At 40.8% G+C, this 15,815-nt stretch overlaps 1 protein-coding gene across 1 annotated transcript in view; it reads right to left on the bottom strand.

The window, feature by feature from the left end:
• ZFYVE9 (zinc finger FYVE-type containing 9) overlaps positions 1 to 15,815 on the bottom strand; it is a 1,427,803-nt gene that overhangs the window by 672,577 nt on the left and 739,411 nt on the right. The window contains exon 9 of the mRNA XM_044086014.1: positions 6,125 to 6,280. Coding sequence (XP_043941949.1) covers positions 6,125 to 6,280 — 156 coding nt within the window. The remainder of the gene's footprint in view (positions 1 to 6,124; positions 6,281 to 15,815) is intronic.

Raw genomic sequence — 15,815 nt, 5'->3', positions numbered from 1 at the left:
TAAATTTTGAGGGTCTCCTGGGAGTGGGGTCCACTGAATCAGGAGCCGTCCATGCCTTTTTTGCTACCACCTGCATGAGGGGTCAAGGGGAGACACCCAGGAGGTGGAAGGGCGAGAGCCAAACGCCTCAAGGTACACAGATTCATCCTCCGAAGGGTTGAGGGCTGGCCAATTTCCCCTCTGCTTGAGGATTTCTAGAATGTCTGCAAATGAGACATCTTCAGAAGGGGAACGGGGAACCTCGAATCCTCTAAATCTGTGTCAGAGGTGACGGACTCAGGTGAGTCTATGTGTTTCCTCTTACACTTTCTCTTCCAAGGGGGCTCTTCTGCCAAATCAGGAGAGGCCTCGAAGAGGATGAGATCCCACAGGGGATTCCTGAGGAGCTGGCTCTCTGCGGTCTGGAATGAGGGAGTGAGTCGACTTGACCTGAGGCACCGGAAGAGGGAAGGGCCGGAACCGACTGGAGTTGAACCAGGTTCCAACACACTCCGCATGACCTCAAACGCACCCCTGTCAGGCAGAGCCAGAGGTCCCCGCCCGAAAGTTAAAACCTCCCTCGGCACCGACAGTGATGGCTCCGAGGCCGATGTCGGAGCCAAACTCACCAGCGCCGAAGCTCCGAGAGGAGAGCGGGTCGGACAAGGGTCCGATGCCACTCACCCCTCGGAGCCGACGAGGGAAGTCCGCCGAGATTCTTCTAAGGAAGAAATCGGAGCTGGCGATGGAGCGAAGACATCTGTATCGGCTCCGACACTACCACAGTCTCGGTTCCACGCCTCGGCTCCGAGCTCAACGGAGTCGGAGGAGGAACATAATGGGGACAGGGTCAGGCATCGACTGATGAGTCGGGCTCTGAAGCATTTGGGCCAGTGCCTCGGACTTAGAAGTCGACTCACTACCCTCTGAAGGTCATGGTCCGAAAGCCTCGATGACCTAGAGGAGTGAGATCTATGGCTCCGTTCAGACAGCAAGGGAGATGCTGGAGCCGAATGAACGGAGCCAAGGGACGGTGACCTGGACCTCTTTCTAGATGTCGGTTCCGAGGGTCTAATCGGAACCGACAAAGGAATTTCAATACCTCGCCCAGCGAGCCGAGGAAACCACAGAAACTACAGTCTGAGACTCATCGGCTCCAGCCGGAGCCGATGTAGACGGAGGTTTGAAGCCTTAGGTCTCGGCTCAGATGCTGGAGCCGAGACCTAGAAGCCTTGGAGGGTTTTCCAAGGAACAGTAAGGGAACCCTCAGGCTTAAGTAAACCTCTTAAAATAAGTTTATTTTTCTTTCCTGCAGGACTCTGGGGCTGTAGCCATGGCAAACAGCACAAGAGTCCTGCAGGTGTAAAGGTCCCAGGCAGTACACACAAGAAGTGTAACCGTCTGTCAGAGACATTTTCTGACAGCACGAGTCACACTTCTTGAAGCCTGAGACCTTCAATCTTGACATGACAAGGAACAAGTGTAACCACACACAAACACAAGCACACCGATTACACTTAAAAAACTAAAAACAGAAATTAAACTAAGAATTTAGTAGTTTAATGTATAAATTCCCTACAAAAACACACATACTCCAAGGGAATAGGAGGACCCGAAGGCCTAAGGGAAGAACTATAAGTTCTTAGGTAAAAAAAATTAAAGAAAAACTAGATTAAAGGGATAAAAGACCTTAAAGGTAAGGGGAAACTGTAAGGAAAACTAAATTAAGGGTTTAAACTCAACTTTTAAAACTAGTTCCTACACTAACCTGAAGCCGGTGAAGCAACACGTCTCGATAGCTGTAGCGGTAAACGAGATCTGAGGTAACTCATGCCTAGCATTGTGGGATATAAGGGGAGCCTCGAGCCGGTGGAACCAACTCTCGAGCTTTTAGAGTGGCCGAGTCAGAGCCGAGGCCAGCTCCGAACCCATCCAGCAAGAATGAAGGCGAGATAGACAACTTAACATCTATATTTCAAATATATATGTCTGAAGCATATATAAATCAAAATCATAAAGTCTAGTTTCATAGCAGCAACAATGAATATACTACATTATATCATCAATAATAAATGTTTACTAGATAGATAATTTAACCATCAAACTAAAAGATATATATTAACTAACCAAATTAGTATTCAATATCTAATATTTACGAGCCTCCAATATCGGCTTAATACTAATATGTTGGTTCAATCCTGGTTCAATATGAGCTCTTAACTTAAAAATCCATGAGAACTCAACATATTCCAAAAAGTTCATATTATTGCCCCCTCTAACAGTTTTATTCACTAACTGTAGTATTCTAAACCTAAAGCTATGGTTAGCATGCTCAGCAATGTGCTTAGCCAGAGCATTCCGTAGATCTTGTCTGTTTATATCATAAATGTGGTTATATATTCTATCCTTTAATTTTCTAGAGGTGATTCCCACATAAAATGTGACACAGTGTGTACAGGTTGCTAAATAAATCAAATTCTCATTGTCGCAACTAGCATAAAACATTGTGGAACATTCTGAGAAAGTTAACTATTTTTGGGAAGCAAAATTAATTAAGATAAAACAAAGGCAATAGCTCTAACCTATGTGCCCACACATAAATTGATTTAACAATACTCAATACTTATAGGGACATGATAAAATGAAGTACTTAGGAGTATGGGATAAAAAGGTTTCTGTTATGGCAGCTAAGGATATGTGGGATGAAATTAAACAAAAGATAATACAAAAAAACGGGTCTATATTACCATGTCGAAAGACATGTTCGTTGAACACATCTTAACTGACATGGAAATATCGACCTGTTAAAATCCCAAACAGCTGCATCAGCGAATTTTTTTCCAGGGGAAAAAAAATCTCTCAGCCATACACAAATTAAAAACTTTCAAACCCTATAAAGTGTGTGTGTGGGGGGGGCTATGCCCCCCACAACCCCCTAACTAAATATACCAAATCCGAGATCACACTACAGTGTGGAAAAGGGCAAATCCCTGAAGATGGCCAAGTGATTTTTTTTCCCCTGGGAAAAAATTCACTGAAGCAGCCATTCGGGATTTTAACAGGTCGATATTTCCGTGTCGATTAAGACATGTTCGGTGAACATGTCGTTCGACATGGTAATATAGACCCCAAAAACTGATAAACTGGAAGCTCTGTTTTTTGGATATGGATAGCAAGATACAAGCATTGAAAATGTTTTAGTCACTTTCATTTTATATACAGGTCAGGCACAGTTTTATCAAACAGAGGAGAAGCTGTGGATAGCAATTAATAAATAGTTGAATGATTTTATCTGGGAAGGGAAGAGGTCAAGAGTCGTGGGATAAGTTGATCCTTTCATAAGAACAAGGCAGTTTGGGATTTGAAGGAATATTTCAGAGCTACACAGTTAAGGCTCCTATACATATCAGAAGCATAAAGCTATAATTCAAAGTGGAAAGGGATGGTAATGAAACGGGGGAAACTCAAGAAACAAGAAGAGACTGGGATTTTGGATGCAGATTTATTTATTCGACATTTGATAACTGGGAAAGTCCAAGTGGGCAAACATATCCCATTTTCCGTGGAGGCCTGTGGATAAGAAATCCATTACAAAGACAGAAACATTCAGAATGTTACAATAAGACATACAAAATGCATTAAATATAATAAGAATAATGAAATTTATAAGTATAATCATGGTGCTGCGGTAGCGTTGTTGCCTCACAGTAAGACGCTGTCCGGTTTGATTCTCAGCTAGAGCGTCTTCTGCATGGAGACATGCGTGAATGGGTGTACCTTCGTTGAAGGTTGTGCGTCAGGGCTGGTAACTCGGCATGTAAAAATCAACTACCAATCATTAGCAGACCGGAGTTCCGCTGTGGCGGCCCCTAACTGGGAAAAGCCGAAAGTCACAACAATCATGTACACAAATTAGTAAAGATCTTTGAACAGTTTTTTGTAAGAAAATATGAAGGTACAAGAAAGAGCAGTGTGGCAGTATTTGTACATAAGAAATATTGATGTATAATATGTTACAGTACACATTGAAAATTAAGTATGCTATCTAGTTTGTGGTAAGGAGTTCAGAGGTGAAGTGAGGATAAAGAAAGAGTGGAAAGAAGAAAAAATAATATAAAGTGTTTTAGGTACAGTGATGAATGAGTAGGGGAAACGGGGGGGGTGTAGTAAGAGAATGATGGAGAAGGATAACGTATAGTTAAAAGAGGTAAAGAAGGAGAAAAGGGGGAATGAAAGCGAGGACTGAAAAAAGGGAAGCTAGGGGAGAAATTAGGTGAAAGGAGATGAAACTGAAAACTGAAGACAGTAAGGAAGAGAGTGGTGGAGAAAAGGAAAGAAAAGGGATCTAGATTGGGCATGGATGACAGAAAAAGGAAAAGGGGTCTAGTGTAGGCAAGGATGTGAGATACTTGGTGATGAAGGTACTAGTAGTAGACTGGGGATAAAGAAAGGGGTAGTGGAAAAGGGTACTAGGTGGTTTGGTACATTGGCAGATATATGAGTTGAGAAGAAAGTTTTTTAGTGTGTATTTGAAATTGTTAAGATTTGATATGGTTCTAATATCCAAAGGTAAGGCATTCCAGATTTTGACACTATAGTAAGAATATAAGCACTGACCGGCGTTTTTGTTTAGTCTACATAGACTTAGAAGTTGCTGATCTTCGGAACAAAGAGTCGTGATTGGTATACAGGTTTGGAGAATGGGTTTTAAGTCAGGGCAGTTTTCTAGTTTAAATATTATTGTGTGAGCAAAAGGTAGTTGAAGGTAGTTAAGATGATGAAGGAATTGCATTTTGGAGGTTTGTTAGTACAGGGGCACCACATAGTAATGAGGGAAGGAGGTAGCGGTGGACAAGGTCATATTGGTGGCTGTATTCATAAAACTTTTATGGTGGTAGAGCATTCCTAGTTTGCAGTGTGTTTTCTTGATTACATTGTTTATCTGTTGATCAAAGGTAAGTTTATTGTCAATGACTGTAATCACGGGTACAGACAATAGGCATGAGGGGGCTTGAATTTACTGGAGAAAACTGGCAAAGTAGCCAAGGTATTGGGTGCAAATAAAATAATGAGAGAGGGAAAGGTAACAGAATGGGAAGAAGCCAATAATTCATTTGGACTGCAGGCTAAAGAATGCCTTCCCCTATCAAGAATTGACATAAGAGTATAAGCAAAGAGAAAGAAATAGGAGGGTCCTCAGTGAAAGACTATCACTGACAGAGTTTTTAGTAGAATCTAGAACAGAAGCTGCTGCTAAAAAGGGATAATTAGTGGGGTATATAAAATATTGCATGATAAATGTACAAATCAATCAGAGGAGGCTAGAAAGGCGTGGAAATAGAGACTGGATAAGCAGTTCACAAAGATGCAATGGAGGGGGGGGGGTAATATGTATGTCTCCCAAATATGCAACAAAGTCTTGAAGCTTTAGGAGCATTGCTTGGAAGTGTTTGCATAGACATTTTTATACACCAGACAGACAGACTCCAAATAATTTTTCCTCAGGTAGACTGCAAATGTTGGAGGTGTGAAGGCAAAGAAAGAGATAATTAGGAACGTTTTTTGGGAGTGTAATGAGTTGGCAGACTTCAAAAATTCCCAGCAGACTACTCTATCGGAAATACTAGGTGAGCAAATTGGTGTAACTAAGGAAGTGCTTCTTTTGACCTGTGATAAAGAATCAGAATTGCTTAGCCATAGAAAGGCCTTGTTGAGTTTAATTATGGTGGCTGCCAAAAAAGCAATTACTAGAAAATGGAAATCAAAGTCTAAACCAACTGTACTAGAAGCAGTGAATATAGTAACAGAGATAAAACAACTGGAACTGAGATCTTTATGAAAGAGAAGGAGCAAATTACAAAGTAAAAATGGGAATTGTGGGAACAATGCATGCAGAATAATGTTTTGGAGGAGGAATAAGGTTTAAGGAAAGGCAAGAACTTGATGAACTATGTAATGTTTTACTGGCAATAATGGGACTGATTATACGTGATGTATAATGTTGTTTGCAACTGAAAATATGTAAAAATGGTTAGTTTTTATTTATATAAATGTATGACTGCCTATGTCAAAAATGATAATTTAATAAAAATGCTCCATGCTGGTATCAAACATAGTCCCTCTTGCGGTTTCAGAATGTGCTTACCTGCCAGTGCATCTTGATAAAGCTGCACAAAGTGAAGCAAAATGTCTTTGGGGATAGTTTTCTCATCTGGTAAACACTGTAAAAGTATGACAATCTCACTCTGTCCTACAGCATTCATTCCCTTGGTGGTGAAGCACCAGCATTTTCTGTTCACATCTACGAAAGAGAAAAGAAAAGTCCCAAAATTTAAAAGGCTAGTAAAGGGTGAAGAAGTTCCCATTTCTTAATTAACAAGCTTCTATAGTTAGTTATTGAATACAAATAAACAAACTGTTCCATTACAACTCAACAGAGATATGTGTGAAACTAAGAATGTGTGCGCAAGCAAGTTCATGACATTGCTGTTACCACCTCAAGACACATCAGATAAAATAAGAGTAAATTATGTAAAAACAGAGATTAAAAGGCAAAACAGAAAGTAAACAAGGGAGACAGAGTGACAGCATTACTACAAGGCAGTAAAATAAGTAGTTCAAAGATATTAATTGAATTTTCATTTCTAATGAGACAAGCAAGAAACAAGGAAATCTATTACTGCATTGGCAATACTTCCAAGACATTTGCAAATGCTTCTTCTGTGTGTGTGTGTGTGTGTGTGTGTGTGTGTGTGTGTGTGTGTGTGTGTGTGTGTCACTGCACGAACACATACACACACACTCGGACATCTTGCCTTGTGTTCCCTCTCTATGGCAGACGCTCACCTGTGTCTGGTCTTGATGCTGTGTTGCCTGTGTGAGGCCTTAACCAGGAAGAATATGCCACAGTTGGTCATACCAGTGCCATCCACTGCTTATTCAGCATGCTTGACATTACTGCCAACAGTGTCATATATCCATGCATTGCCACTATGTGTAGCAAACAATGGTGGAAATCTAAACATATGCAGCACAGCTGTGGTGATGCTGTATATATATCAGCACACTCACAAGTATGTTAGTCTGTGCACAGTTGACCTTTTATCTAACCACTTTGTTGTGGTAACGCACATATGCATAGCATGCAGGTTGACTACTGGCAACATGTTGCAATGCATGCACTAACGTATGGCTGATGTGTCTTCACTGTGTTCTGCAGGACACATGTAATGGCCATTGTGACTTGTGTGCCATGTGTCACTGTATGAATAGTCAAATCAAGGTGGCCAGGGCTTCTTGGTGTTCTACACAGATGTGGAGATCTGTACCCCAGGTATGCTCTGTACAGCATGGTGTGGCCAGAAAATGTGTATGAGTGTGAGATCTATATAAACATATATATCTATATATTAGCTATATGTCACACACACACACACACACACACACACACACACACACACACACACACACACAAAATAGATATACATACACTGCTGCCTGCTGTTCCACGACTGCACTTCCTCTGGCACCTTTAACACTTGATTATGCATTCATTCATTGAAAGGGACATGGCTGATATGTCCCTCCTCTACAGCCCTATAATGTACACTGCTGCTCTATGGTATTTGCAGATTAGTGTGTCTCTGTATTTATGTCTTTAAAATTGCCAGTGGGACATCTGCTATCAGCAGCAATAAAAGGCATATAAGGAACTGTTGGCACTCTGCACCAGGAGGAGGAGGTCACAGTGAAGACAGCTGTCCAACTACTATGAAGGAGACAGTCCAACTGAACTAGCAGGTCCATGTGCATGTCCATGGCTGTGATGATGTATTAAGAGTATAATAACACTAATGCTCCTTTACTGTATGTTTGTATAACTGAGTGGACCTTAGCTGCCCAATTGTTTTTCACATCTAACCTAAGTAAAATTTAATAATATGAATTAGCATCTGTCTCCCCATCTTATCTATGGATTTGTAATCCTACTTCTATACTGTTATGCCTGTTGAGTTTTTTTTCTCTTTTGTCTCCTCATCTGTCTCTTCATTACATGTATGTATTTTGTAAACCTAATTGTATATTGTTATCTCTGTGGAGCTTTTCTCCCCGGGCCTCCGCTGAAAAAGGACATGTATCCAGTCGGACTATCCCGGTAACAAATGTAAAATAAAAAAATAAAATAAATAAATAAATGTGACAAAGGGACTAGCTATTGAGCCACTGCAAAAGCTGCACATTAAGTATGTGGTTATCCAAGGGGACAGCAGATGAGGTACATGCTTTGCCTAAGGTCCTGAGGGACCTACAACAGGTACTGACTTGTGATGTCACCAATCTACAGGTGGGACAAAAATATCACTTTCAAGAATATTCTCACCCAACATGCTAATACATCATCAGCACTACTTCTGCTTCAGTGGGAGCTGTGTGAGAAAGGTACACACATTTCCCTATCCATCCTTTCTCAGTGATTAAGAAAACCTGTTAGAGACATGGCCACTGTGTCATTATCACTGGGCAGCCCACATCACAGGTACCAAAAAGATCTCTCTCATGGTTTGATGGTCAGTGTAAACCTTCTTGTACTGTTTCCATCCCCCATATTACCAGGTGCTCCATCACCTCCTCAGCTGCCTTATACTGTCTCAGAAACAATAGCAGAGGGATGTAGCAAGAGAGACAGAGAACAGGTTATGACAAAGCTATATTTTGCTGGGTTATGCAGAGGGTGAGAGAAGAAAGAGGAAAACATCTAATGTATAACAGCCCATAATTTAAACAGTTTTCTGTATACAACTACTTTTCAATACATTAAAAACTATTTGCTTCACAATTTCTGTCAGCCCCTGGATGTTCTCTTGACAAAAATACAAACTGTTAGGGTTGTGCATCCTGTGCTGCAGGTAGTGTAGTTTTGTTGCCAATATATCATGTCACATAACATTAACTGATGGCATAGGGTTATTGGGGACTCCATGCATACTGGCTGAAGAAATTACTCAGAGTGTTCTTTGGTATACACAGGGTGGCATGCATGTTATATATGACTAGGAGTGTTTACCAATTCACTGTGTTAGTGTTGCATTACATGATTTCACACCATCTGAGTCATGTGTGCCATACAGCAGCATAGGTTCATAGGTGTTTACAAGGCTAACGACCACAAAGGCCTTTTTAAGCCTAGCCATGCATCCCAAATCTCTGACAAGTTCTGATACCATTGATACATGTAAGCAGGGGCTTGGGAGATTAACCATTTACAGGCCAGAGATGAATTTCCAGTTTCCCATCCAATTGTCCAATTTGCACTTGAATTGGATTAGGGAGGACCTCTGCTTCAAATGGATGGGGAGCCTGTTCCATAGATGGGTTAGTTGGGGTACTCTCTGGGATACATACCTATTTCTCCAGCAAGTCCTATTTATATCACAGGCAAGGTTTAAGTCTTTAGAATGGGTAATTATGGCACTGTTTGTTTTGTGGATATGCAGGAGGTCCATCAGAGTAGGGTCTAACAATGCCCTGTATGCCAGGAATAGATCTCCCCTCAAAAGCATGTAGGAGACAGAATACAGGGATAAGGCCTTAAGGAGGTCTGCATACGACATATTACTTACTCCCTGTATTTTTTTAGTGAGGAACCTCTGTGGACATTCTAGTTGTTGGATATGCCTTGTTAGGTACATATCAAAGAGGATAATGTGCTCAATGATAGGTCTGATGAATGCTGAATATAGTGGAACAATGACTTCCTTGGACTTCGATGTCATACCTTTGTTTATGAGTTGCGCAACATAGAATGATTTCCTCACCACTGTAGACACATGATGATCAAAGGCTAGGTTACTATCTATGTGTGTCCCTAAGTCTCTGACTACTGGGTCAATTCTAAGGGGTGTGTTGTCAATGTAATGGGTACTGGGGCTGAATGACTTCCCAAAGGATGCTATTATGCATTTCTTGGCATTTAGTTTTAGTCCATGACTCTGACACCAGTTGTTTGTCTGTGTCAGCCCCTACTGGAGAACATTTGTGTCATGTAAGATTCAATGACAACTCCTAATTTTCAATCATCTGCAAATTTAGTAGCCAGAGACCACAGACATTGGCCTTGACTTCTGAGAAGTAAATGCCAAAAAGGAGCGTTCCAAGGATTGATCCCTGAGGGACTCCACTTGTGACTGGCCTCTTTGTAGAGGTGGACTCCCCAATTCTAACTTCCTGGGTCCTGTCTGTGAGCCGGTTGGCTATCCACCGGGTTACATACGGGTTTGTACCTAACCTCTTGAGTTTGTCAACAATGCCCGAGTCGGGTATTGTGTCATATGCCTTGGCCAGGTCAAGGTAGGCAGTGTGAACGATTTTGCCCTCATCCATTGCTTTGGTGACCTTCTCAAAGAAGTCCACCAGGTTGAGTAGGCATGATGTGCCCTTGACGAAACCAAACTGGGTTGGGTCCAGTGTCTGGAGGTTTCCTATATCTCTATTTATCATCACCATGATAATTCTTTCCATGGCTTTACATATAAGACTAGTGAGACTTATGGGCCTGTAGCTTCCAGGGTCTGTAGATGGCCCACCTTTGTACAGAGGGAGGACTGTTTCCTTTCTCCATTCACGAGGCACAAAGCCTGCTTGGAGGCTACAGTTAAATAGTAATTCCAGAGGACCTGATAGGTCATGTTTCATGCTATTCAGAAGGCATCCTAGGATATTGTCTGGGCCCACTGATGCAGTGTTCTTGGTCTTAGAGAGAGCATTAAAGACCTGTTCCCTAGTGATAGTAGGGGGGAGTTATATGTGATGATATTTCCTGAGGGAAGGTTGAGGGAGACAGAAGAATAAAATTGGAGCTGAGAGAGGAAAAAAGTTGGAGTTGAATTTATCAGCCAGGGGGTTTGCTGTATCTTGTGGCTCAGGACAGGTGGCTCCATTTACAATGAGCTCTGCATACAATTGTGTATTGCCTTTGAGTTTGCAGACATAGCTAAAGAATGCTTTGTGGTTCTCCTTGACCTGGGAGGCCAAACTTACCTCAAATTTGGCTTTGGTAGACTTTATTTGTCCTCAGAGTTGTTTAGTTTAATGAAAGTGCTTTTATCCTGTTGGGTGCAACACCTCCTATTTTTTGCCATGATTTTCTTCCTCCTGTTATACATCTGAATGATTTTGTGATTCCACCAGGGTGGCTTGTTTTTTGAGTTATGTCTGTACTTCTTCCTGGTGGGTACAGCTGCTTCTAGGCAGCTATTAACATGCCTGTACAGGGTTTCTTTGAACAGTTCTGCATAGGCAGAAGTGTTCTCAGGGTTTATAGGGGCTTGAAATTTTGCCAGGTTCTCACTTAATAGCAGGAGTTTAGCCTTAGAATAGTTCCTGAATACTCCCGGTTTAGCTTGGGGTCCAGGTTTTATTTTTTACTTCAAACCACCATTTTGTGGTCTGACCTTACCAGGAAAGGCATTACAGTAGGGGGTGTGCACCACTCTCCTAGATTAGTGAGGACCAGATCCAGTATGGTTGCACCCCTGGCTAGTGTACTGACTATCTGGTCTAGGGAGCTTGTGTCTGTAAAATCCAGTGATCTCTGTGCATGTATGTTTGATGTCGTATAGGATTCCCAGTTAATAGTGGAGTAATTAAAGTCACCCATGAAGATGCTTATTGGGTTGGATGGTTAGTGTTTCTAATAAGTTTAAATACATGGTATGGGCTTCCTGGGTCATGAGGGGGTCCTACAGCTTGCAAGGAAGTGGTACTGGATTTTACCTATGGTGATTTGAACATGGAGCAGCTCAAGTGCATTGTCATGTTTGACCAGCCTTGAAGTATATTTATTTTTGATGTAAATACAGACATCTCTACCTTTAGTCCCTTGCCTGTGAAGTAGCTAGTCTAAGTGGAAAGCATTATAAGCCTGCACTGTTGGTGTGCTGTCCGCGGCTTTAAATCATGTCTCAGAGACCACACAGACATCAGCATTATCTAGGGTAAAGAAAGCTTCCAGGGAGTAGATTTGTTGTTAAGGCTCCTAGCATTGAGCAGTAATACCTTTAGATTTTCTTGGTTTTGATTTGTTATGTCGGAAGTACTTTCAGTTTGGCATTGCCTAAAAAGGCACTACGGGGGAAGACAATGTTTTAGCGAATATTCAAAAGCCTAGAGGGGAGAGGTGCAGACCATCCCTAGCAAAGCAGCGTGGTCTGTTGACCATCTTCTTCCATTCTGACAAATATTGCATCCCCTTAGAATAACACCAGAAACTAAGCCACTTATTAAAGTCAATCATCTTTTGTTTGTACTGTGGAATAATCCTTGGAGAAGGTAAAATGCTGCTCAATGCTAAGCTCATACAAGCCTGAGACACATATTCCGACAGCTCTATGATGTCTCTCTTCATACAGTCTAGGGAGGTACGTCTCATGTCATTTACTCCCATATGGACAATGACTGAGTTATATTGGCAATTGTGATCCAATGACTTGAAAGCATGTGTATCACATACTACACAGTCTGTGCTATACATTTGCAGTTTACTGCACTATTTGGCCCTGCACTGTCTGACTACATTCTTCCATCACTAAGACTGGGTACTGGCTGCTGGTGTTACTGCAGTCGGCGACCTCATGTGGTTATAACTCATACACAGTATGTGTTGCTCTCTGCATCACTACACATAAAGTATATGGTAGGATGTGGTCTAGATCTTGGCCATATGTGTACTGTGTCCATCTTTGGACTGCACCGGACTGTACAATGACACATATACTTCTTCCAGCCCCATTAGTATGCACAGTGCAAAACTCCTTATAAAGCTAGATAAGCATTATGCTAACTCTTCAAAACTGGTTATATAAAATCATAAAAACAACCTAGCAGGAAAGCAGATTAGACAAATGTGTATGCTGAGCAAGCTATACATAAAATTGTATTACTAAAAACACAATTTCCTAGTAATGTCACCAACATTATGGCAACAGTGATAAAATAATAACAGAGGCTTGGTAAAGATTCTGTGCATCGTAAAGCCTGCATTCAAGTAACAACACCCTGCTGATCACATTCTATCTATCTGCCAGTAACATGAAGATGATTACAAGTCACGGCGTGCATGTTATGGAAAGCAGGCAGGAATAAGTTATGTAAATGCACAGCTAGTTCCCATGAAGACAGACTGAAGATGATAATGCTGAGGAACAATCAAAGGTGAAGAAACTAATAAAATGTATCCTGTTTGGAATTCTATTCTGAAAATATCTCCTGGAGTAGTTACTTTTTATGAAAAACTGTAAAAAAAACAGGTGTCTGAAGCAGAGTCTCTATTACAAACCTGTATTCCAATAACCTCAATCACACATGGCATTGCAAAACAAGTTCAGTGACAAGGATGGTCAGTGCACTAGTCTCAAACTGTGAGCTGTGATCCATAACACCATGTAATGATTACATCACTCAAGTCTGTCAACAAATGCATTTCAACAGATAATGATTACAAGTCCAAGATAAAGGAACCATATCAAAATCAATGGAATTGTTTTTGAATTTGATTTATTAAACAGTTAGTAGAATTACTGTGTTAGGGGCAGTACACTGCGCCTTTGGGGACTGCTATTTGTTTTTTTACCTCCGTATCATTACTTTTTTGTCGGGAGGTTTATTGACTTAAACACCCTCTGCTGTCCATCTTTCAGTCTTCCTTTTCAGTCTTCCTTTGCAGCAAATCCATGGAGCACTTACCAGTCTCCTCATGTTATTCCTTCTCCCATCCACAAGGAAAAGAAAATTTCTTGGGAGTCTTCAGGTGTCAGGATGGCTCCCTCACTACCCCAGCCCCCAATGGGTGACTCTGCTTTGGCCAGACATGGTTCCGTGGACAGCTCATCATTCCCTCTTTGTCCATCTGATGCACCTCCTTGGGAAGCTGATAAAACTCACAAGTTATATACATCCTCTGTGACTGCACAATTTCATCTCTTGGAAAGGGAGAACCCCCTCATCAATCTATGGAAAACAAATGGGTGAAGGTTTACTTCATAGCTGGACTAAGGTGACAGATTCCAAGGATACTGCCCCTGTGATGGGTCAGTCTTTTTTTTTCAAGTTGTCTCCAAGAAAAAAAAAAAAAAAGAAAAAGAAATTAAGAATTTTTCCCTGTGTGTTTTTTTGATTTATTAAAGAATTGCCTTCGGTATTACTTTCTGCATACACAGTGTTTTAAATCCTGTTTCTTCATGGATTACAAAGAGAAAAAGAAAAAGATTTCTCTCTCATTCTGGCACTACTTCTCAGTCAGAAGTGCAGGAAATGGAGAGAGTGTTTTCTTCAGTAAATTCTAATCAAGTTGAAGATTCTTCTTCATGAACAAAGTGTTTCTTGAGATTTCTCTCCAGAACTGCTACCATTGTCTGAAAGTTTAACCAGAACTATACATTTATATTTTAGAATGAAATACCAGTTTCCAAAAAATAAAGAAATTTCTTTCAACTGATACACCACAGCCCAGAGCTGTTCCTGCTGTTTTATTAGCTTTAGAGGATGATTTCTTGACAGCTTGCAGCATGCCTCAACAGTCAACAGCCTGCTCCTAAAAGGTTTGGTAGGTTATACAAACTACCAAAGGCTGATAAAGATCTGTTTTCTACTCCTAAAGCAGACCCTGCAGTCATTTCTTTATCTACAAATTTAAACAGACATACATGCTGCCTTTAACAAGACAGATAAACTAATTCTCCAGAATTCCACTCAAACAGGCCTGGAAGACAGATGCTTTCCCATTCCAACAAATGGGAATGCTTCTCTGTGCCTTTTTATCCTTTCCACTGGTACCCAGGATTCTTCTAAAGATCCTGAAGGACACCTAAAAGACAGTGATGGTGATTTCCTTTCAGTTCAGGTAACAGTGCCTCTCTTCTCATTTGAAAATGGTCAAGGGCAATTGACACATATCTCCCCACAGACTGGATTTACTCACAGAAGACAACCACATGCTACCCGTAGATTGGATTTACTTACGCAAGACAAATGTTGTTTGATACACCCTAACTTGAAATCACTTCAATTAACTGCCTTGATGATGGACTTTTGATAGCTTTTAGGTACCTTTTTTCTGAGGAAAGGTAGCAGATATTAAGGTAGCGTAACAAACTGGTACTAGAAAATCACATTTATATACATACAAGTGGAAAGAAATTTCTAGTTGGTGCCAGACTAATAACCAGGACCCTTTCAAGGCCCAGATGTCAAACTTCCACAAGAAAATCACCTGATCCTGGATGGAGACTTTCCTTAAGACTGATTATACATCACTGCTTTTATCTCATCTTCTATCTCAACTGTTAGTTATTGTACCTTGTCTACCTCTAAACTTGTCATAAACATTTACATTTCTGCTCTTTCTTGATCCCCATAAAATGTTTGGAATATACCTAAAGCCTCTACAGCATCTCTGGTTATTTTTCTTGTTATAGGTTCCCTAAGTCTGGCGACAAGCCTTTCAACTTTCTGTTGCCTAAGTCATTGTACTAAAAGTTTTTGTGCTCTAGAGTTATCAAAAAATAGTTGCTTAACTGCAACCTTTCTAAAGGAATGCCTATTATCCAAATACTCCTTTACTTTCTCGTTCTGCACTTTGATCCTCTTCTGTTCTGTGAGATTCCCCCTATTCTGGAATAATTTAACCATCTTTGTCAGCCTAAGTAATTTCTATTACTAACCATATATCTTTCTCTTTTATTTTGACAATATTTTTAAAACATATTTTTTATTTTATACCAGTCACTAGCTATAACTTCTAAAGATATTTCTACCTTCCCTATTAACTCTCAAATAATGTC

Source organism: Protopterus annectens, chromosome 10.part0, assembly GCF_019279795.1.
Source record: "Protopterus annectens isolate FY-2018-M chromosome 10.part0, PAN1.0, whole genome shotgun sequence".
Lineage (NCBI taxonomy): Eukaryota > Metazoa > Chordata > Ceratodontiformes > Protopteridae > Protopterus > Protopterus annectens.
Note: the sequence above shows the minus strand (reverse complement) of the source record. Positions and strands in the feature narration are given on the sequence as shown.